Here is a 23,746-nt window from a genome sequence, read left to right on the forward strand (position 1 = left end):
GGGTGGCGGGGTGCAGTTTTGAAATCTTCGATGGGAACCCCGTATTTTAGTGCAGATTACGATTCTACGGCAAAATATACATATGTTTCATCTGAAGCATTTTCTTCGTTTTTCCCCAAATGACGCTGTGATTGGAGGAATACAAATGGATACACTCTCGTAATTTACGACTTGCTGCTCAATGGCCCTTAAATATTAAATTGCACACTGGAGCCCACCCCCGTGGTGCGAGGGTAGGACAGGCCAATATTTTGTAAATTCTAATTGGAAACCCCATTCGCAACGTTGTATTCCTCGGACATAACGAACACGGGACTACTTGACAAGCCACCATGGCCGTGTAGCAAACAACTCGTACCGCAACAGGCCGTATGCGATCGGAGCTCATCGTGCTGATGTAGAACAGATAGCGGCTCTGGCGTGTCAAATGGTCACCCGTTCGATATGTCAGAGGAATATAACGTTGCGAATGGGGGCTTCCAATTGGAAGTTATGAAAGCTGGTCTGTCCTACCCTCGCAGCGTGGAGTTGCTCTATGTGCCATGGGATATTCATGGGTCATTGGAGTAACACGTCATTACTATTGTGCACCCATTTCTATTCCTCTGATTACAGCGACACCTGTGGCGAAACGAGGAAAATTCTTCAGACCAAACGTTTATAGATTTTTTCCCGTAGATTTGCAATTTGCAATTAGAAAAAATAACGACGGGCTTTTCAAGGTTGCCTCCCTGTCACCAACGCACAGGTCGGTTGTGGCATCGTTGGATGCCCCTTTAAGAGACAAACAAATTGGAATTATAACTTTTTTTTGATCCGATGTGTAGTTTCGAGATACTTCATTGTCTTAAAATAAACACCCTGTATAGTTACTGTTTGTGTTGTGTTGTCAGATCGCTTATTGTTGCAGAGTGAATAGTGAATCAGTGTTGGGCATACTGCAGGAACTGCTTGCAACTTGTTGAAGCTATTTTCACGAGATATTTAAGCATGTCTGGTCTATATGTCTCAATTTTACTGTCATAGATGTAAGTACTATGTAGTGGATAAGCTATGCGTGGAAGATGATGACCATACATTTTATTTATAACCTGTACCCTTTACCATATTTTGTCACCAGTTAACGCCTCTTTTGGAAAGAATGTGGGAACTGGCAATTCATGTAAACAGTGTTACAGTCTTAAGAGGTAGTGAAGGTAGTAATTATCTTTTAAACGTAATTTAGTTTCGTGAACGAAACACTTTTGAACCATTTTAATTTGACTCTTCAGAAAATGTTTTTCCGATCGGCGTGTAACTCGCTCACCTTGGGAAGCACTGGTCTATGTAATTACTGAAGTATGATTAATCACTGTACACGTTCCATTTTAAACAATATCAGAGTGAACTGAAAATAATCGAATTTTGTTTCGTTGATCTAAAACCAGTTCAAATGGCTTTAAGCATTATGGGACTTAACATCTGAGGTCATCAGTCCCCTAGACTTTAAACTACGTAAACCTAACCAACCTAAGGACATCACACACATCTATGCCCGAGGCAGGATTCGAACCTGCGACCGTAGCAGCCGCGTGGTTCCGGACTAAGCCTAGAACGGCTCGTCTACAGCGGCCAGCAAAACAATGTTTTTCGTCTTTGGCACTGCTTTTCGTACCTGTTTCTTTCGTTCTAATAATTAACACTTTCCAGATGTTGCTCTCGTTAATATTGTATAAGTAACTTACATAGTTTTGCTCGAGTTTCTGACTTGTCACACAGGCTCATCGTACCATACACACGGCTTCGACGTCGAAAGAAAGGTATAATCTCTAGTTTCCAACTATTTAATTTGGCATTCTGAAGTTACAAGCTTATGTACTACACTTAGGAGGCAAACACGGGGAGTGTCATAATCCGATTTCCCAGAAACTTCGCTCTGTGGAAGAGGGTCAAAATTGCCGAACATGAGTCTCAGATTATTCGTAATATTCGACCACTTCTGTGAAAAAGACGGTCAAAGTTTTCGAGGTAATTTATGTGTCTTTTAGCGAGCAAGTAGTTCAACCATAGTAGTGGCACACTGGATAGCGTCGCATCGTCACGCCTTTGCTTCCCGTGTTCGAAACCCGCGCATTATTTTATTTTTCATATACTTACCCATGCACGTAGAAGATTACTTACTCGTCTACTAATTGCGTGTCTGGTGAATGAATTATATAAGTAAATAAAAGTGGAAAAGTAAATGAATGGAAAATTTATTTAAAATTGTTGTTGCTGAAATATTCCTATAGTTCATCTTAATTCGTAGACAATTGGAAGCGCCAGTTTTCGGAAAAGTGATACTTTGTGTGGCTTGGCGCCAAATTATTGCCAACGCGTGAAATCTTAAGCAGTCTGAACCCCCTACCCACAAGGCAGATTTGAAGGACGTTAACAACAAGATCGAGTGGAATGCCACCCGAGCTAGACATTTAAAGTATGTCGAAAACGTTGACTGGCACTTTCACAGAAGCGGTCGAGTATCTTCGGATAAGCCGAGACACCTTTCCGCTTATTTTGACTCTTCTTCCACTGAGCAAAGTTTCTGGTAAATCGGGTTATGGAACTTGCCGTGTTCTCCTCGTTAGGGTATTTTTTTATTCCAAAATGTGTCTTTACACTGGAATTCACTTCCGTGATTTTTACCAGTGCACAATTAAAGTCTTTAACACTTCACGTTGACAAGTAAATTATTGCATGAGTAAAAAATCGAAATACCTATACAGATACGGCGAGATTTTTTTACTTTCGCACCCATTTTGAGTCTGTTAAACATCCTGATAATAGCAACGGTACGAGGAATTTTGGTTACGTGCCGAGGACGAGTTACGCATATGCAAGTTAATGACTTCAGACAGCCGTACTTTCCATGTTTAAAGCTCTTTACTTCTGACATAGAGAAGGAGCGTCTGTGGATTGACCTTTCAGATGCGCAGATAAGAATGTTCGTCGTCAATATACCAGTCCTCAAAAACACACGTGACAATGGCGCGGCGTAAAGTTTCCCCATACGTACCCTGCATATCTTGAAACTTACTACAGCGCAGACGACGCTCTTATTTTTATTGTTGTGAGAAAAGGAACAGTAGCTACCGTACTCAATCGCGTTATCGAGACTCGGTTGCTATAAATTAAGCCGCAGCGGCACTGTGAAATGACTTCCTATTGCGCCAAAAAGCAAGTGCGCCGAAAAACAACGAATCTGAAACTGCGAAACACTGAAATAATTTTAGCTACTATTTTTTGTGCCATATGTTTCAGGGTCGCCCCTTTCTCTTGAAATAAATTCTTAGTACTGCCAACTCATTCTCTGTGACATAGGTACTAGTAGACATCAAAATCCTGTTATGACTACTATAAAATCAGCGCAATATCTTAGTGATCGTTATAATCAGGAAGGGAACGACTTTGTCGTATGTAAATTTTATTCTCCACACGAGTATCCATGAAGCGATTTCCTTCGCAGATGACCAACATCGGTTCGGGATCCTTTTCAGTTGTGTTTATTTCGCCATATTAAAATTTTATGGTCGCTCCGTACAGTAATACAACCCGTTTTACAGTCGTTTGCAGCAATTTCATTCGAATGCCGTATAAGTTGCTGTGGAGTCGAACATCATGTCAACATCGAGATAATGAGTGTCAGAAAGATATTGGGGAATTACTGACATTGCTTTAGGAGAAAGAGAAAATTCGAAGAATGTTTTGCGACCGGTTTGCAGTTCGTTTCTTTATTGAAAAATTCGGAGGTTACAAAATTGTCATGGATTTGTTCAAACTCTTTCAAAAGGTATCCTGGTATATTAGCCAGTGTTGTACTGTTCAAGTCCAGGTAGCAGTACTGTCAGAAATATGGATGTGTATGCGTGCTCTTATTCAACGAAATGAACGTGGAAATCAATATTACGTCCAAAGACGGTACATTAGAAACTGGTTTCGTGATATTCGTCACCCTTATATCTTTGGCTTAAAACACGTAAACTAAATTGCAGTAACTGTATCACTGTAGTTTTATAGTTCCGACATTAAGACAGGATGTGTGAAATATCTGAGTTCGAACTTGATAGTAACTTTGTAATCGTTTAATGTTTCGGAAAGTCCTTAGAAGAAATGAAATAACGAGGGAAAGGACGTTGCGCTATCACGCATAATAAGTATACTTATTCCCCACACTGTACAGTCCAAGCTTGTATTTCTTATCAATAATTAGCTCATAATTTCCTTCTCCGCCATTGGCACTCGTAATCGCGTACCGGACTATGAAAATTTAAGCACGTTATGTAGACCTGTTTTATTATTTAAGAGTTTTGAACAAAAAGCAAATTCATGGTTTTATTATTTCGTAGTGAAAAATCTGGAAATCTGCAGATTAAATATAGATAAGTGTTTTGTGTTGTCATTCACTTCAATTAGAACAGCATGCACCTGAGTATTATTGTGTACGCCTTCTTCTATTGTTGGAGAGAACTTATTATTGTGTAAGGTGCATCAGTTACAATGTTGAGGAAACAAGCTACCGGAAGACTGCGTGTTCGGCTTTATGGCAGTGAGTACATTTAAAGCAAAAATTATGCATAAAGACAAAGCTGAGTGTATCGAAGACTGGGTTAAAGTGTGCTATTGAAAAGACACGCCCTCCCCCTTCCCATAAATCTTGGTTGAGGTGACAGACTGACCTGTTGCGCAGCCCGAGGAGTAGGTTGAAAAGTGACAGTTTGGTTCTGAATTGGCGTAGCCAACGAATGTGAAAGCAGAATTAAACGTTGTTTAGCTATGACAGGGACATAACAGGAAAGGGAATCGTACTGGTTAAAGTCGTGATTTATGAAGATACGAACAGCAACACGTCTTCCTTAAATAGGACCCTATATTTCTTTATTCTGTAATCCAGTTCTCTCCTCGAGACCTGTTCAAAAACATATCAGTGCGCCATTCACGTAAACATGACGTTATTAAAAGCGTAAAACGACGACGACAGCGAGATGCGGTCCTTCTGTGCAACTAAATAAAAGTCTTTGTTTTCTGTCATACACATTCTCTTCCTTTTATTTACGAAACATCTTCGGTGGTCTGTAATATTTGTTTGTCGGTTGTATATAGTGAATGAGTTACATTGTTTTCTCTCTTATTTTAATGTGTCTTTGCTGTTATTCTGTTGCCCACTCTCGCTTTTCTATTTTTATTTTTTTTTGGTCGTCCTATTTTTGCGTTGTGATGTCTGTGTGGATGTCTGTGAAACACCACCGAAAATCAGACATCCTACTGTACACTGTCAGCGAGGTAAACTCCAGGGCGAGGCGTGGTGTGCTGACTAGATCTTTAAAAAAAAAAAAAAAAAAAAAAAAAAAAAAAAAAAAAACTTAGATAAAACGAAACAGTAATTTAACTTCATGAACGTTGCGTTCCTAAAAGTTTTTTCGTTCATAACAATAAGCCTATAACGAAAACGGGATTGTTACGTAACTAATATGATGCGAAAAGGCGAGACTACGACAACTTATATGTTGTTTCTTGGTTCTACCTATGTTATCTTTATCAGGCGCCTCAGTTGAACGCAGTAGTTTAGTAGCACATAGTTTCTTAGTAACACACAGTTGTAAGGGATGAAAAGGCTACGAAAGTATGTAATAATCTAGTGAGAGTTATTTATTTTAGACTAATGATCCCCCACCCCAAAGACTCGGACTACATGTATAACATCATCTTGTTTATCTCTCATCGACGTCATATCTTCTGAACTGTGTGTCGAACAATGCTATAATTCTGCAGGTACAGTCAGTGGTGTATGCGGATACTATCCGAAAAATGTATTACGGATAGAGTTAGTAAAAGAAATAATGAATTGAAACGTCGAGACTGTTGAAGTTCTGCTGCATGAACAGTGACTTGTAGTAAGCGATATTTTTTTTCATTTTATTGTTTTGTGGAAGGTGTCAGCGAGAGAAAAGTTTGGAAAGGGCTTGAAATTGTGTGTAAACTTTATTGGAAGACGCTAAGTCCTCTCTTTCTCAAATAATGTGTGAACATTGTTTGCGTAACTAGTGAGCTGTGAGTTACGCTACCTTAAGACAATATTCAGTTTCTTACTTTAATCTTCGCAGTACCGACATATTTTCAATACCTGCCGACATGTTTTCAATGCCAGTATCACTGCCGGCCGGTGTGGCCGTGCGGTTCTAGGCGCTTCAGTCTGGAACCGCGTGACCGCTACGGTCGCAGGTTCGAATCCAGTCTCGGGTATGGATGTGTGTGATGTCCTTAGGTTAGTTAGGTTTAAGTAGTTCTAAGTTCTAGGGGACTTATGACAACACATGTTAAATCCCATAGTGCTCAGAGCCATTTAAACTACTTTGAACCAGTATCACCAAGGAGAAGGGTGGTGGTGGGAGGGGGGGGAGAAGTGTCAGGGTAGTTTTTTATCACCACAAACAATTTTTTAAAATGTAAGATTTCGTTAATGGATGCTGACTTTCACCAACAACGAACTTTTGAAAGAATTATTGATTTGTAAGTAGCGTCTTGCACATGGAAATCTTGAATATGACGTTTACTGAAAAGTCACATTGATGACGACACTTAAATTTATCGGTTAAGTTTAAGCACTCCGTCTTCAGGCCACGAGTGGCCTACCGGGACCATCCGACCGCCGTGTCATCCTCCGAGGAGGATGCGGATAGGAGGGGCGTGGGGTCAGCACACCGCTCTCCCGGTCGTCATGATGGTATTCTTGACCGAATCCATTACTAGCTCCTCAATTGGCATCACGAGGCTGAGTGCACCCCGAAAAATGGCAACAGCGCATGGCGGCTGGTGGTCACCCATCCAAGTGCCGGCCACGCCCAACAGCGCTTAACTTCGGTGATCTCACGAGAAACGGTGTATCCACTGCGGCAAGGCCGTTGCCATCGGTTAAGTTTAGCTGAAAAACTTAAAAGCTTTATGGTAATGGTAAAAGTTCTGACTTAATTTAAAAAATAAATATATCTTTCAAAATTTTAAAACATAAAGCATCTGACGAGATTATAATATTTTCAAAAGGTGGGCACATGATACCCTCCCCCTCCATCTTGACACTGCGAGGATTAACACGCCATATTGTGTTAAACCTTTATCACGATATTATACCTCTCAATGAATACGACAACTTTTTAATTTTTAAATACTGTGATAAAATCAGATTTTTGTTGGCCTTGGAAATCGTTGCATAGGCAACCAGCAATTGGGACCGGATGGCGATTTCAGCTATTTAAGCTATTTATTAGTACAGTGTTCACGTCATATGAAACCGCAAGAGCAGCAAAAGGAAAGCTGCCCGTCGCTATCACTAACCACTGGTTAAGGCGCTTGCCTCTGCTGTTTGTGACAGAGATTCCAGTTTTCTGTAAAGGCGCCGCGGCGGAAAGTTCCAGCGGAGGGGGGCTACAGCGTCGGCACAAGAAGCGCCTGTTCTGTCCCGTTCCGTCGCCGGGAAGACAGTAAACAGCCGCCCGCCCCCACCCAACCCCTGCTTGTGTTTCACACGCTGCTCTCCCCAGGCAGGGCGTCTGTTCCGTCCTCATTAGCCAAGCCCGGTAGCGTGCGCTGTGGGAACGGCCTGCGCCGGTCACGCCGTGCAATTGGCGCTCCTTATTACCTACACTGTGAAACAGACAGCGACACCGGACCGGCTTACACATATGTAGCTTCATGGACTGCTTGGTAGTTCTGCTCCGTGAGGAATTACTGGAATAGAAGCAGGTGAGGAAATACCGCTATGCACAGCGCAAGAGGTCGCCAGCGTGACACTAGGAGTAGCGGACGGCTATGTTGCCATCATTTAATAGCCGTACCGCACCAAATGTGAGCGAAATACACTGGTGGCAATTAAAGTTGCAATACCACGAAGGCAGCGTGAAACAGACATCAAACTGGCATGAAGTATACTCCACGCTTGGATAAGCAAATTAGTAGCACTTCAGCCAAACTGCACAGGGTTTGAGTAAATGGTTCAAATGGCTCTGAGCACTATGGGACTTAACATCTGAGGTCACCAGTCCCCTAGAACTTAGAACTACTTGAACGTAACTAACCTAAGGACATCACACACATCCATGCTGGAGGCAGGATTCGAACCTGCGACCGTAGCAGTCGCGCGGTACCGGACTGAAGCGCCTAGAACCGCTCGGCCACCGCGGCCGGCATTCGTGTTGGAGTAACCGCAGCTACATTCTGTATACGAGGAAAAATTACGGAGCGAGTTTATCATCCGGAAATTGCATTTGAATGTTGGTTGTTCATGAGAAGCTCGTGCTATGTCTCTTTGAAGAAGAAGAAGAAGAAGAAGAAGAAAAAGGTTACCAGTACGAATCGGAATTGTGCAGGAGGATGATGATCGTGCCGTATGGAACGTGCTGTTTATCGTTGCGCTATATTTCTGTTCACTTTGGTCGGTATCCCACGACAGTCGTGCGAGTGGTGGAATAGGTGGGTTCAGAAGCCCGTATTCAACGCCATGTAGGATCTCAATGAGCCAGAACGGCTAGCGCCCGAGAGAAAAGACATACTGTCATTTGGCAGTGCAGGGTCGTAAGACCACATTACGTACCTTGAGTTAGCAAATATTTTTGTTTGCAACGAGGGAAGAAACAATTCAATGTGCCGATGTCTGGAGCACCTGGAGACAGCGACCTGTATTGCGGCTTCCATCACGTGGCACAGAGAGAGCTATGCCCAAGGCTCGTAGAAAAATAAGGTTTAGCTAGATTTTTAAAATCCACGTTTCCGAGGGTGTAAACAAACCCCCGCGAGAAATCATGCGCAGTCATCCGCTTGATATATCCTGTATCCTTGCGTTTTTTGCAACAATTAGACAGCTAAACCTTTTGCAGACTTGTATCGCGAGCGAAAGCATAAAACACTAAGTGTATGCCTTTTGTTATATGTATGCGAGGTGCTTGTTATTTCGGACATGGCCGATGGGCTGTGCATCCATCTTATTCGTCCGACAGTGGATAACGCACCCACCTTGTGAGCAGAAGATCCCGGGTTTGAATCCCAGTCCGGTACACATTTTCACTCGTCGCCGCTGATTCCCTGTAATATCCCGATGCAGCTGACATCACCATTCCATTTGCTTTGCTTTGCTTTCTTTTCCTTTCCTTCCCTCCCTTTCTGCGCACCCCTCCCCCTCTTCCCCCTCCCCTCCCCCCTCCCCTCCCCCCCTCGCTTAGCCTTCAGTTTACATGTAACGTGCCTTTTGTGTTGCGATTTTGAAACTTGCAGCCGACAGCGCAACCCGACGTTGCTTGCACACACTAAAACAACTTCCAGTTGAAAATCACTCAGTACACAGGAGTAACAAAACAAAAACGACAACATTCACGAAGAAACGCAGCCTCCAGCATGAAAGTAAGGGCGCGAGGTGTTCCAGTGTGACGTATTGCGCAGCGCTTGCTATGCCCCTCTAAGCATGCTAACGATGGTGCAAGCAGCTGCTCTGCACACAAGAGTGGCAACGTCGTATTTTCGAGAGAGTCCCCCGCGGCTACCCCCGTCAGAGGTTCGAATCCTCCCTCGGCCATAGGTGTGTGTGTTGTCCTTAGCGTAAGTTAGGTTAAGTACTGTGTAAGCCAAGGGACCGATGACCTCAGCAGTTTGGCTCCATAGGAACTTACCAAAAATTTTTCCCAGTTCTGCTGCATACAGCACCATTATCAACGCATCCGTGTGTGGATAGTCAGAGGAGAACGAACGTTGCCAGATCGTACACGCCATAGTTATACGGACCCAGCACCTACTTTCATGGAACGGAGTGCCATTGGGCACACACCACCATCACCTCCTGTTCCCGTGGCCAATAATTTAGGCAGCAGCCGTTACAGTTCTCACATACTAAGGTCGCTGGCTCTGCCCTGCCCAAGACGTTATCTTAACAACAAAATAGTGCGAGGCTGCATGTTGCCCGTGCTGTCCTGACTTACCTCGATGCGGAGGATGTCCGACTGTTGTATGGCCAGCACGTTCTCCTTCAACTCTCAGCCATTGAGAACATCTGGTCATGGTTGCCGAGAAACTGGCAGGCCACCCCTGACGTTTCACCATAGCTGTTTGTTTCACTCAAGCAGATTCGAAGCTTGCTTTACTTAAGCAGCTCACATTTAGCCTCACTAGTCTGTGTGGACACTAGTACATAAAGACAAATCGTTGTTTAACTTAGTTACCAACACACACACACACACACACACACACACACATATATATATATATATATATATATATATATATATATATATATATATATATTTCAAATAACCATTTGCAGGATTTTTGTTAAATTGTGCTCTGCTTTGAAAATGTGCAGTTTCGTTAACTTTTTTTCACAGTCAGTGTTAGGATAGCGGTGCATTTAAACCATTTGACAAATGGTTTCTCCCATCTAAAACTATGCAAAATGCCGTTTAGTTAGCGAAAAATTGTCACGGAGATGCGCGCCAAACTCCAGTGGCAGACATTACAAGGGAGACGTTGAACATCACAGTGAGTTTTATCTTTAAAATTCCGAGTGTGTGTGTTCTTAGATGAAGTCAACCGATCTGTTTCTTCCTCCTCCAGATATCCTGTAAAAAGACTGTGAACGTAAGATAAGAGAGATATAGAGCTCACACGGAGGCTTGCCAAATATCATTCTCCCCACGCACAGTTAGCAACTGGAATAGGAAAGAGGGGAAATGACAGTGGTACATGCAGTATCCTCTGCCACACAGGAAAATGTGGCTTGCCGAAGTATTGACGTAGCTGTGGATGGTATGGTACGGTAGCTCTTTGTGGATGTAGAGTATTATATGCCCAGATTTTTAAAAAGTCATTATTTTAGTTAAATAACACCTTACGCGGAAAGAAGGGCTCTGACAAAGTAGATTTGGCGTACCAGCCTCGCGTGTCTGTCTCAATCAGTCACGTTACGTGATTTTGTGTGTATCGATGGCAACGCTTCACTGTTGTCACCTCTCGGCAGATGATGACTGTTTTCGTCAGTAGCTGTAAGCGCTTCGCAGTTGGAAGCTAGAAAAAGCACTGTCAGCTTTCTGGGTTGTTCTTTCGCCGTGCTAAAATTATCAGCATAATAGCACGAAGCAGTGTTCGCTTGTAATATTGTAAAACATCGTTTTCTGGCCGCCCATGTGTGCTAGCCATATTCGCTGTTGCTGTCACGACGGCTAGATTTCGCCTGCACGGAAAAGGGGGGCTCTTGTTCGACTTAAAAAAAGAGTGTGCGGACTCCCCCTAATCCTCCTAAAGGGGTTGTGATCGGAGCCCGCATAACGGTCTTAAAGGAAGACTGACTTCCCTCTAAATGCTGGCATTAACGACATCCGCTGCGGAGAAAGTTCCAGTGAGAGTGGCCACATTCTTCCCCTTATTATGACCGGCTGGAAGGAGTATATGTTAAGTAATTCCATGGAGCGGTTTGGGTGCTCGCGAAATCGAGAAGTGGCCGGAGCCATCGTGCTGGGTTGAGGTGGAAAGTCGCCGGGCCTCTGGGACGGAGTTCGTGTTTTAAAGTGGCTATCATTTCGGAAGTCGGGAGTTGGTGATCCTTCGTGATCAACAACGTTACTTTTGTAGTATGGAAATCATGCAAATCGGAACTGCGTACTCGTGTGCGAGTGTCGTATTCTGCTTAGAAGGAATGAAGATTGGGTTTAACGTCCCATCGACATCGAGGTCACTAGAGACGGAGGTTCGAATGGCTCTGAGCACTATGGGACTTAACTTCTGAGGTCATCAGTCCCCTGAACTAACCTAAGGACATCACACACATCCATGCCCGAGGCAGGATTCGAACCTGCGACCGTAGCGACTGAAGTATCTAGAACCGCTCGGCCACACCGGCCGGCAGAGACGGAGGATAAGCTCGCATTTTGTCTAGGATGGGGAAGGAAATCGGCCGTGCCCTTTCCAAGGAAACATCCCGGCATTTGCCTGGGGCGATTTACGGAAAACATGGAAAACCTAAGTCTGGATGGCTGGACACGGGTTGGCACCGTCGTCCTGCCGAATGCGAGTCCAGTGTGCCACCTCGCTCGTCTCTTCCGCTTAGAAACTTCCCTAATTTTCTAGGCGAGTGGTGGAGATTAGTGAGTGTTCCGTAAAAAGAGGCCTCAGAGCAGGCGATAGCCGGCTGGAAGTGGTGCGGGATAGAAGCGACGAACATGGCTCGGGTTAAGTCATGCCAATAAATTTCATTTGTTACCGTGCAAATTTGTTTTTGCACCTGTTGTGTGACGTTTTCACTATTCACCTGGAACTGTATTGCTAGCTTTTGTTGTGATAATTATCTGTGGGTGTTGGTCGTAACAAAATGGAGTCGGTGTATCGAACTGCTCCGCGGTGAACATGTCCCAGTCCAGTGGTCGGATCTCTTATCTCTTTCTGAAAGTAGTTGGATCACTGTAGGGCTTTTACGAGTGTCGTTCAATAAGTAATGCAACACTTTTTCTGAAAGCATGTCGGTTTCATTCAAGGTTCCAATACACCATCTTATTTCTCACTCTTTCGGCTGCGAAATCCTATTTTTCTACATAATCGCCGGCCGAAGTGGCCGTGCGGTTAAAGGCACTGCAGTCTGGAACCGCAAGACGGCTACGGTCGCAGGTTTCAACCCTGCCTCGGGCATGGATGTTTGTGATGTCCTTAGGTTAGTTAGGTTTAACTAGTTCTAAGTTCTAGGGGACTAATGACCTCAGCAGTTGAGTCCCATAGTGCTCAGAGCCATTTGAACCATTGTTTTCGACATAATCTCCGTTCAATTCGAAGACCTTATCCCGCCTTACTGGGAGGACTTGTATAACCGCATGGTACCACTCTACTGGTCGACGTCGGAGTCCTTGCTCCATCAATAACTTCCCTATCATCAACGTAGTGCTTCCCGCGGAATGCATCCTTCATGGGGCCCAATAGATGGAAATCGGAACGTGCGAGATCTGGCCTGTAGGGTGGATGAGGGAAGACAGTCCACAAGACATTTTGTGAGCTGCTCTCGGGTGCGCAGACTTGAGTGAGGCCTTCTATTGTCACGGAGAAGAAGTGTTTGATTGTGATCCATCGATTACTTCGAATGAGAGTGTCTGCACGTTATAATATTGCGGGAGTCGCAGATTTGTACGGCCGGACGGGCAGCTTTGCTCGACCATGTTGGGATGATGACAGGCGCTTTGCTGAACGACTCACCGTACTTCTGTTCTGTGTCAGGTCACCATAGGCATTCTGCAAACGCCTTTGAATATCAGCGATGCTCTGGTTTTGCTTCAAAAGAAACTCAGTGACAGCTCTCTGCTTGGAACGCACCTTCGTTGCAGGCGACATTTTGAAGGATACGTTTAGCGCTGCCACCATCAGAACTTCATGAAACTATGGGAACTGAAACGGGAATATTCCACGATGCCCCACAAGAAGTTCCGTATCTTTTCAACAGAAATTGGCCGAGAAAAAAAAGTATTGCATTATTTATTGAACGCCTCTGGTAATTAGTGATTCGGAGTTGTGAGAAGCTTAACGGTGTGTCGCGGTTAGACTGATTTTATCTGTGTAACTGTGCAGAATATTTATCCAAGTCCGCCAGTAAACGTTTTCGGTTAATCCTTGCAACAGTGCGTAGCGTAAATTGACTAGCGCGCCGTATATCGTGAAGAATGCGTGGATTCGGATCGCGGCAGCGACTGTGACTTAGTGCGATGCACGGACAAAAGGAACGTTACAACAGTTTAATGTCGTAAAGCACGACACCGTTACATTAGTATTGGTTGGAATGACGGAAGTTCTCAGTGTGCGGGAGACAGAGCTGAAATAGCTGCCACTGAAGTCTCATGCTCAAGACACTTTCCATTTTTAAATTTACAGATAGTTTATCAAAGCTGCGAGATAGGAGATCCCGGACGGCGTTTGGCAGTCGCGTGGGCTTTGATCGATGGACGGCTAGTTAGCGACTGAGCCGCGGTAACGAGGTGACGCTCGGTTGTCGATATTAATGGCCCTGCCAAGGACGGGTGACGCAACAGTGCTGGGCGCTTAGTAACGAGATCTGGGAGGAGCACAGCAGCAGCAGCAGCCCAGGTGGACGTCCCGTTTTACTGCGGGCAGTGCCCAGCCAGAGAAAGTGGCCGAGGGGAAACGACAGCAGGTGACGCGGATAAATATTTGTCCTCGGAGCTCCTGCCGCCTTCATCTGCATAGTTGTTTCGCCCCGGACGAGGACGTTCTGAGGCAAGTCCTTTACGACCTCAAGTCTGGTCCGTGACAGTCTCATCAACGAAACAGTAAACGGTGAAAGAGCGTATGTTGACATATTCGCAGTGCCCGGAATGTTTTAATCATTTACTTAGTACAAAACAAGTAATCCCCCCTCCCCCGATCGCTCCCCCCCCCCCGGATTCTTTTCCAAATCGAACGTCCCTTTTTAACATAGCGTCAGACGTCTGATTACTTTACAAATTAGTCATTATGGTAATAAAAAAGAACGTAAATACCACTTACAGAATAGGCCCCTTGCGACTGGCTGTAAGAGGAGCGTTCTAAGGTCGTGGGAGATGTTATCAACATGCTGGAATCCCTCCAGCCATTATTACCAGTAGGTGCACCCGGTTGATGCCTCTGCTTTTTTGTTGAAGCGGCTCTTCATATGGCCTCACAGCGACTGAATGGGCCCCTTACCAGACCTCCTTACCTTAGAAAATAACTGAGGACGTAGCAGGAATCGAAGCAGAGTCCTTCAATCCAGTGCTTTATTTGTTCAACACGCAAAACTCTAATTATGTAGGTTCTATTAGCTTCGAATTATTCATCCCAGCCTAATGAAAAGTATAAACGAAAACTGGTAAACCGGGACCGATGATCGTAGCAGTCTGGTCCCTTTAATCCCCCAAACCCACCACCACTGGTAAACCAAAAGATGCTCCCAGCAAGTGCCCTCATTATCAAACATTCGTTGAGTATGCAAATGGAAATAGTCCCATGCTTCATGACAGAGCGTAGGGGAACGTAGCGGGAGGCCCGCAACGCCGTACTAGGCAAGGTCCTAATTCAGGTGGTTTGCCGTTGCCTTCCTCCGACCGTAATGGGGATGAATGGTGGTGGTGGTGAAGGCGGCAGGTGAAAATCCCGCCGGTAATCGAACCCGGGACCCCGTGCTCGGGAAGCGAGACCACGAGCAGCGGACTTTCGTTGAGTATAGTGTGGTAAGACTGGTTTGGTTTTCCGTTCAGTCCGGCATTGATTCTAGTTCTTGCTGTAGACAGGGTGTTACAAAAAGGTACGGCCAAACTTTCGGGAAACATTCCTCACACACAAAGAAAGAAAATATGTTATGTGGACATGTGTCCGGAAACGCTTACTTTCCATGTTAGAGCTCATTTTATTACTTCTCTTCAAATCACATTAATCATGGAATGGAAACACACAGCAACAGAACGTACCAGCGTGACTTCAAACACTTTGTTACAGGAAATTTTCAAAATGTCCTCCGTTAGCGAGGATACATTCATCCACCCTCCGTCGCCTGGAATCCCTGATGCGCTGATGCAGCCCTGGAGAATGGCGTATTGTATCACAGCCGTCCACAATACGAGCACGAAGAGTCTCTACATTTGGTACCGGGGTTGCGTAGACATGAGCTTTCAAATACCCCCATAAATGAAAGTCAAGAGGGTTGAGGTCAGGAGAGCGTGGAGGCCATGTAATTGGTCCGCCTCTACCAATCCATCGGTCACCGAATCTGTTGTTGAGAAGCGTACGAACACTTCGACTGAAATATGCAGGAGCTCCATCGTGCATGAACCCCATGTTGCGACGTACTTGTAAAGGCACGTGTTCTAGCAGCACAGGTAGAGTATCCCGTATGAAATCATGATAACATGCTCAATTGAGCGTAGGTGGAAGAACGTACTGACGGAACTAAAATGAGCTCTAACATGGAAATTAAGCGTTTCCGGACACATGTCCACATAACATCTTTTCTTTATTTGTGTGTGAGGAATGTTTCCTGAAAGTTTGGCCGTACCTTTTTGTAACACCCTGTATAGGTGGTGGTCAGGTGGCGCTTTGTCGCATTTCCCTAAACCGGTGTACTCAGCTTCCTTGGCCAGAGTGTCTTTTAGTGTATTTACCTTTATTCTGTTGTGCGCCTTAACCTCAAACCTATTGGTAGGCCTATTTAGGCGAGAAAGCTCGTGATCTGCTCTTATAATGCCGCGTGGTAGATAATTTTTGTTTTGTTGATATTATAGCATTTTAACAGCATGAACGTGAATCTGATAGAATAATGATGCTTTCTTCTTGAGTATGGAGAATCAATGAAGTATAAATTTGTCCCCTAGATTAGTCTTGTCTTCAACGAACGTATATCCTGCTCCGTCTTTTTGTCTATACCCATCTGTGTAAATCTATCTTCAGGATGACCACACGAACCGATTCGTACATAAGGACACTATACTCATAAGGTACTAAAAATTATTACAAATTTAAATATAGTTTCTATTTCCTCATCTCAGTTACGTTTGTGCCAGGTTTATACAGTTTCAAATGTATTTCTACCCGCTTTTCCCAGAGAACACTAACAGGTTCTTCGATCAGACTTGTCATCGAAGCGTTACCACGTGACGTACAAAAGAAACGTTTAAGTGAAATTACGGCACGGAAGATGGCTCTGCGTGTTTGTGAATCCCATGTAAACTCTTTGTCGGGTCGCAGTGCGATTTATAAATATCAGGTAGTAGTAGAAAAAAACTGTATAGGGTTCAAGACAAATTTTATCTGATTCTTCCCAGCTGTCATCATAAACTTTGTGACTCTCCGTAATAGACATTTCTATCACAGTAGTCTGGATATTATCGTTCATAAGAGCATAAAAGAGCATTCTATAGCACTAAGAAGTCAGACTACAGCATATCGTGTTGGACCAGGAGCCAGTTTTATAACTGGTTGCTCATCCAGTCGTGGAAAAGGTTGTAAGCTCCATGTGAATCGTTTATTTCACATTTTTGACTGAACCATCTGCTCCACTTGCACAGCTGTCATGTAAGTATCAAATATCGTCATCATTGGGGTGGTTTCTTGTTAAAAAAACATCCTCGTCACTGTCAGATGCATTTACAAATACTTTCAGTGCTCGTCAGAAAGGAATCTTTTTGTCATGATAGTCACGCAGAAACTTGTATTCTAGGTACATGAACTGCGATCGAGTGAAACAGTCTATGAAACTTTACTTGTATCGGCAATGCTTTGATTATTTGAACATAATAAACTACATGAATTGTTGTACAGACATTCCAACAATACGCAACAAAAGACCTGCAGTCTCTTAAGATAAATAAATAAAGACAGCATTATGTATTTATCTCACACGTAGAAATAAAATTTTGCTACAGATATTTTTACATGGTGTGAATGTTTGAACAGCTGGGTCACAAGCGTAATAGCTTCAGCTATAACAAGGGGGAGAAAGCTTTACATTTTAGTCCTAAGTAGAATGTGTAGAAATACAAAGTATGGGCGTTAGCTTGGAGTAGCATAACTTCCCGCATTCTTCTTGATCGTTGTTCTTGGATTGTGTCGGCAGTGATGGCTAAACTTCGGGAGAGCAATTCCTAGTACACCACACCGTCGTTTTTCCTCCAGATGCATAACATTGTTTCGTGGCTGCGCGCATATCTTTGTGCCGGTGAGTTGCTGCTTCAACCATTAGTTTCTTTGCCGTATGTTATCATAGACACCATTTCTCGTCACCAGTAACGACACGGGATAGGAAATCTCGCTGTTGTTCACGAGCCAATTGATCACCAGCAAGCAGAGATTCACATATGGCCACCCACAGATTTTTTATGATTTTGGTTTAAAGCATGCGGCGCCCATATACCCAATTTTTGAACCTTCCCCATTGCATGTGAATGTCGCGCGATGGTGGAATGATCACATTTCATCACATTTGCCAGTTCTGGAGTACACTGACTTTTATCACTGTGGATTAATGCGTTTAAACGATTTTCATCAAACCCCGAAGGTCTTCCTGAGCGTGGAGAGTCGTTTAATGTCAAAACGACCCTCTTCAAAACGAGTAAACGATTTTCCTGCCGTGCTCTGTCTAATGGTATTATCCCCACACACAGCGGAAACAGTTCCTCGGCCCCGAATTCGGATGGATCTCCGCCTAGGTCCGAAAGATTCCATTCCCCCGATGGTGTTCCGTTGTTACTTCCGCCGAATTTTATGGGAGTTTCGGAATGCTGTTGTTGTTTACACCGATGGCTCTAAATCTGCTGATCGTGTGGGATTTGTCTTCACGTCCTATGTTGGCACGGAAAATAATCTCCTGCCACCTACATGTGGGGTGTTTACTGCGGAATTGATGGCAATTTCCTAGGCCCTTACCTTTATTAAACAGTCCCAACACAACCGTGTTTTGTTATGTATGACTCAATGAGTGGCCTTCTGGCTATTGACCGGTGTCTTTCCCGCCATCCCTTGGCCATCCATGACCATCTGCTGATCTTCACCGTGCTGCTTGTTCCGTTGACTTCCTTTGGGTCCCTGGCCATGTGGGTATCCCAGGTAATGAGCTCGTTGATCGTTTGGCTGGGGGAGCAGTGACTTACCCCCGTTGTCTGTAACCTCTCCTGCAGCGGATTTACGGCTTCACATCAAATTCCACTTCGCACAATCATGGGCCTACTCTTGGGAGGCTACTCCCCTGTCAAATAAACTTCGTGCGATTAAGGTGACACCAGGCCCGTGGCGTTCTTCCTTTCGCATCTCCCGAAAGGACTCGACCACACTGTGTCGTCTCCGCATCGGCCATACCAGGCTGACCCATGGTTTTCTTTTGCGTGATGAGCCACTCCCACTTTGTGGTTGTGGAGCCTCCCAGTCAGTAGCCCACATTTTGGTAGAATGCCCCCTTCTTTGGCTTTGCGTACTAAGTACCGACTTCCCCGCACCTTACCTTTAATGTTGGCTGACGATTCCCCGATGGTCGAACTGGTTCTCAGTTTCCTCCGTGAAAGTGGTTTTTATTCTCACTCTGGTGTTGGGTCAGGGCGGTGAGGGTTGGGGTGTCTCCCACTGTAAGGTTTGTTCGGAGATTCCCGACTACCCTCCTTGGCCAAAATCCTCTTTTCTATCCCTTTGTTTTTATCACTTTTTAGAATTGGTTAGTCTCCTTTTCCCATACGCACTTCTACATTCTAGCGGTTGAACGCTTTTAACAATTTCGTGGGCAAAATTATTGAGCAGGTTTTTATAATAAGTGGAGAGCAGATAGTAGTTAACAGATAGGTATATTTATCATACAGAATATCAAATTTGTTCCAACTGTGAAAGTGAGGTCACACAACAAGGTGGGAAGTATTCTTTCCACTGCCCTTCCTTGGAGCTAAATGACAAAAACAACTTTTTCAATATATGTCATATTTATTTGATAAATTTTCTTCTCTTGTTACAATGATTGTTCACAATTACTTGCCATGAAATTTTCTGAGACATAGGTCTTTGCAAAGTGGTATTTGACAATATGTACAAACACAGCGAATGCTCTTTTCCGCAGCTTTGGTACTACAATGACGGCACGTCCAGTAGGTTTCTCCTAAAAGGGGTTGATGCTCCCCCACAGCCACATGACGAAAATCTTCAGGTACTTTACCCCTTTTTTCCAGAAAGACAGGTTTTTGTCCACGCCTTTTTTGGGATGAGAAGCCAGCGATTAATTGTATGGCTAGATGGATCCTGTATGCGAGCTGATCATGCATTCCACTTTCTCTTTTACTTATTTTCCACAGGATAAAACTGTTCACTGCAGCAACGTCCACCAGGAAATAAAATATTCTGTGCCACCATTTTACAGAACGTCTGCCAATAGCATACCTTTCTCGTAATTGATCAAACTTATCGACACCACCCATTATTTTGTTGTATTCTGCCACAACTTCAGGACAAGAAATCTCTGTACTACTACCAACCTTGTTTTTCCTTTTCACTGTGGCTGTTTCTCATGGGTCATGAATTGAGGACAGGAAAGTGACTGGACAGTTATCCATCCATTTTACTGCAGAAATGGCTCCTTTTGTTTGAAACTGGAATTCTCCTCGTTCCAATTTTACATTTTACGTGCTCCTTCATAAATTTGGGTAAATCAAAAGTATTTACCTTATACTATAGCTTTGAGGAAAAAATCACAAAATGTCACGCAAACAGCACTGAAAGGCTCCTCTACAGAGCAACACCCAGCGCGAAGGTACAGCAAAAACGGCGGGAACTTCCGATTGGAAGTAGTACCCTATACCGTTCGCTAGGTGGTAACACCTTACAGAGGTGGGAACTGTGAATCCCACGGGACTAGGAGCGAGTTCATTGTAGTGGAAGCATGTTTCCCACGGCTCACGAAAGGGTTAAATAGCAGGTGGCCTTGCTTATACTGCTTCAGAGGTCGGATATTTCCTGCCTCTGGTATAGCCTCGGGGTTGCTCTCTTGCTGACTACCCTTATTTTGTTTTTACCATTGACGGCACGACTGCACTTTTACGTTTTTTAACCTTTTCCCCTTTTATCTTTCTGACTTTTCTGAGACGTCAGACTGCCACAGCGCAAACGTCTCTAGCTCGCTCTGCTACTCTCACGTTCCATATTGAACTCAGGTAGAAGTATGAAACGTCCCGAATTTTCTACTTCACACTTAATTTTCTAGCGTCCACAACTCCACTCGTACTATCTCCAAATGACAATATGTAGACTCAAATAGCAATAGTGAACAACAAATAAAAAATGACAATCGATAAATAAACCCATAGCAACCGGAGTATCAACATGCAAACAAAAGCGCTAGAACAAACTCCTGTTCGGGTACTATCGACCCGAAGATAACAGCAAGGTTAACGATGTGCGTCAGTAAGATGTTAGCGTAGAGAGCAGAAGCAGGTATTCCCGCAGTGGAGGTGGCCACGCTATGTGTGACGGCGCTGCCGGTTGCGGTGTGTTGCAGGCGCGCTCCGAGGAGCAGGTGTCGGCGTGGCTGCAGTCAGCGGAGCACGTGTGGCTGGTGCACCGCGCCGGCTTCTCGGCCGCCCGCCGCTGCCCCACGCCCGCCGACAGCGACTCCGACGGCGACGCCGCCACTTCGGGCAAGCTGCGCATCTGCCTCGACGCCACCGGCGACACGCTGCTCGTCGACGAAGACGACGTCGAGAAGGTGAGTAGGAGGCGCCGCGCCTGCCTCAGCACCAGCGCCTTCAGCTGTGCAGAAGCCCGTTGTCATCAGTGTGGGAACTGGTTTACCGCACTGCAGGCGCATATCCATGGGCTAGAGGGCGAGGGTCGTTACGGGGTCATGACTCCACCCCACAAAATTCAGAATCACTACTAAACATAGATGTAAACAAATTAGTGCTTCATTGTTATTACACTACTGGCCATTAAAATTGCTACACCAAGAAGAAATGCAGATAATAAACGGGTATTCATTGGACAAATATTTTATGCTACAGCTGACATGTGATTACATTTTCACGCAATCTGGGTGCATACATCCTGAGAAATCAGTACCCAACACAACCACCTCTGGCCGTAATAACGGCCTTGATACGCCTGGGCATTAAGTCAAACAGAGCTTGGATGGCGTGTACAGGTATAGCTGCCCGTGCAGCTTCAACACGATACCACAGTTCATCAAGAGTAGTGTCTGGCGTATTGTGACGAGCCAGTTGCTCGGCCACCATTGACCAGACGTTTCCAATTGGTGAGAGATCTGGAGAATGTGCTGGCCTGGGCAGCAATCGAACATTTTCTGTATCCGGTAAGGCCCGTACAGGACCTGCAACATCCGGTCATGCGTTATCTTGCTGAAGTGTAGGGTTTCGCAGGGATCGAATGAAGGGTAGAGCCACGGGTCGTAACACATCTGAAATGTCACGTCCACTGTTCAAAGTGCTGTCAATGCGAACAAGAGGTGACTGAGGCGTGTAACCAATGGCAACCCATACCATCACGCCGGGTGATACGCCAGTATGGCGATGACGAATACACGCCTCCAATGTGCGTTCACCGCGATGTCGCCAAACACGGATGCGACCATCATGATGCTGTAAACAGAACCCGCATTCATCCGAAAAAATGACGTTTTGCCATTCGTGCACCCAGGTTCGTCGTTGAGTACACCATTGGGGCGTTCCTGTCTGTGATGCAGCGTCAAGGGTAACTGCAGCCACCGTCCTAGCTGATAGTCCATGCTGCTGCAAACGTCATCGAACTGTTCGTGCAGATGGTTGTTGTCTTGCAAACGTCCCCATCTGTTGACTCAGGGATCGAGACGCGGCTGCATGATCCGTTACAGCCATGCGGATAAGATGCCTGTCTACTCGACTGCTAGCGATACGACGCCATTGGGACCCAGCACGGTGTTCCGTATTACCCTCCTGAACCCACCGATTCCATATTCTGCTAACAGTCATTGGATGTCGACCAACGCGAGCAGCAATGTCGCGATACGATAAACCGCGATCGTGATAGGCTACAATCCGACCTTTATCAAACTCGGAAACGTGATGGTACGCATTTCTGCTCCTTACACAAGGCATCACAACCACCTTTCACCAGGCAACTCTGGTCAACTGCTGTTTGTGTAAGAAATCAGTTGGAAACTTTGCTCATGTCAGCACGTTGTAGGTTTTGACACTGGCGCCAACCTTGTGTGAATACTCTGAAAAGCTAACCATTTGCCTTAACAGCATCTTCTTTCTGCAGGTTAAATTTCCCGTCTGTAGCACGCCATCTTCGTGGTGTAGCAATTTTAATGACCAGTTGTGTAAAATAATTCTGAGCAACTGTGGCAGGCCAAACGTGCGGATGAAAGTTACTCAGTCTGACAAAGAAAGTGAAGCATCCAAAATGGGAGGACTAAGTGAAATGAAGTTTCATGGTTCGAGAGGGTATTTGATGTTATTTCAGTGATTTCAAAATAGTATATCAGTAAGACATATCCGAGATTCTGGGACTTGGACAGAGTTGATGTCTGAGCTGGTCCCCCACTTTTTCTATTGGGGACAGATTTGGGGATCTTGCAGGCCATGAGAGTGCCTCAACATGACGCAGATAGTTCACAGAAACATGTGTCATGTAGATGAACATTGTCCTGTTTAATATGGTACCACTGTACTGTCACACTGCAGGTAACAAATGAAGATGCACGATATCCCCGACATACCATTGTGCTGTAAGAGTTTCCTTGGTGACCTGAAGTAATGCTTTCTGTTCGTGACACCACCTCAGATGAAGCCATTTGTGTTGTGGTGTTAACAGCAGCCAATACATGAAACAGTAATTCACAAGTCCTGCTGCTGCACTCTGACCAATGGTGTAAGATGGCACAGAATGTGACAGGGAGTCAATTTCTTCTTCTTTGGTGCCAGTGCAGGTGTAAAAGGGTGAAGATATGTGTGATGCACAATACAATGATCATCCGTTCTGGTTATCAGACGTGGTCAAGCGGAATGTTGACAATGAGTGCGCCTGCCATCACATTGCCGTGCAGTCGAACATCACGTCACTGTCATACCCAAATTCCCCAGAAGTGTAGATATTGCACAATTCAACCAGTCAACCAAATAAAAACTCACAGTGAGGGTCCTTTAATTCTGTCAGGCACTGATTATGCTGTCTTACACAAGTATTCAGCATATCCATGTTCTTCACAGTGATCACTCCACATCTGATG

General features: G+C 44.8%; 1 protein-coding gene across 1 annotated transcript in view; it reads left to right on the plus strand.

Moving 5' to 3' along the window:
- LOC124712411 (unconventional myosin-XVIIIa) overlaps nucleotides 1-23,746 on the plus strand; it is a 1,310,522-nt gene that overhangs the window by 1,065,174 nt on the left and 221,602 nt on the right. The window contains exon 6 of the mRNA XM_047242706.1: nucleotides 21,020-21,226. Coding sequence (XP_047098662.1) covers nucleotides 21,020-21,226 — 207 coding nt within the window. The remainder of the gene's footprint in view (nucleotides 1-21,019; nucleotides 21,227-23,746) is intronic.

The sequence above is a fragment of the Schistocerca piceifrons genome, chromosome 8 (genome assembly GCF_021461385.2).
Source record: "Schistocerca piceifrons isolate TAMUIC-IGC-003096 chromosome 8, iqSchPice1.1, whole genome shotgun sequence".
NCBI classification, from domain to species: Eukaryota; Metazoa; Arthropoda; class Insecta; order Orthoptera; family Acrididae; genus Schistocerca; species Schistocerca piceifrons.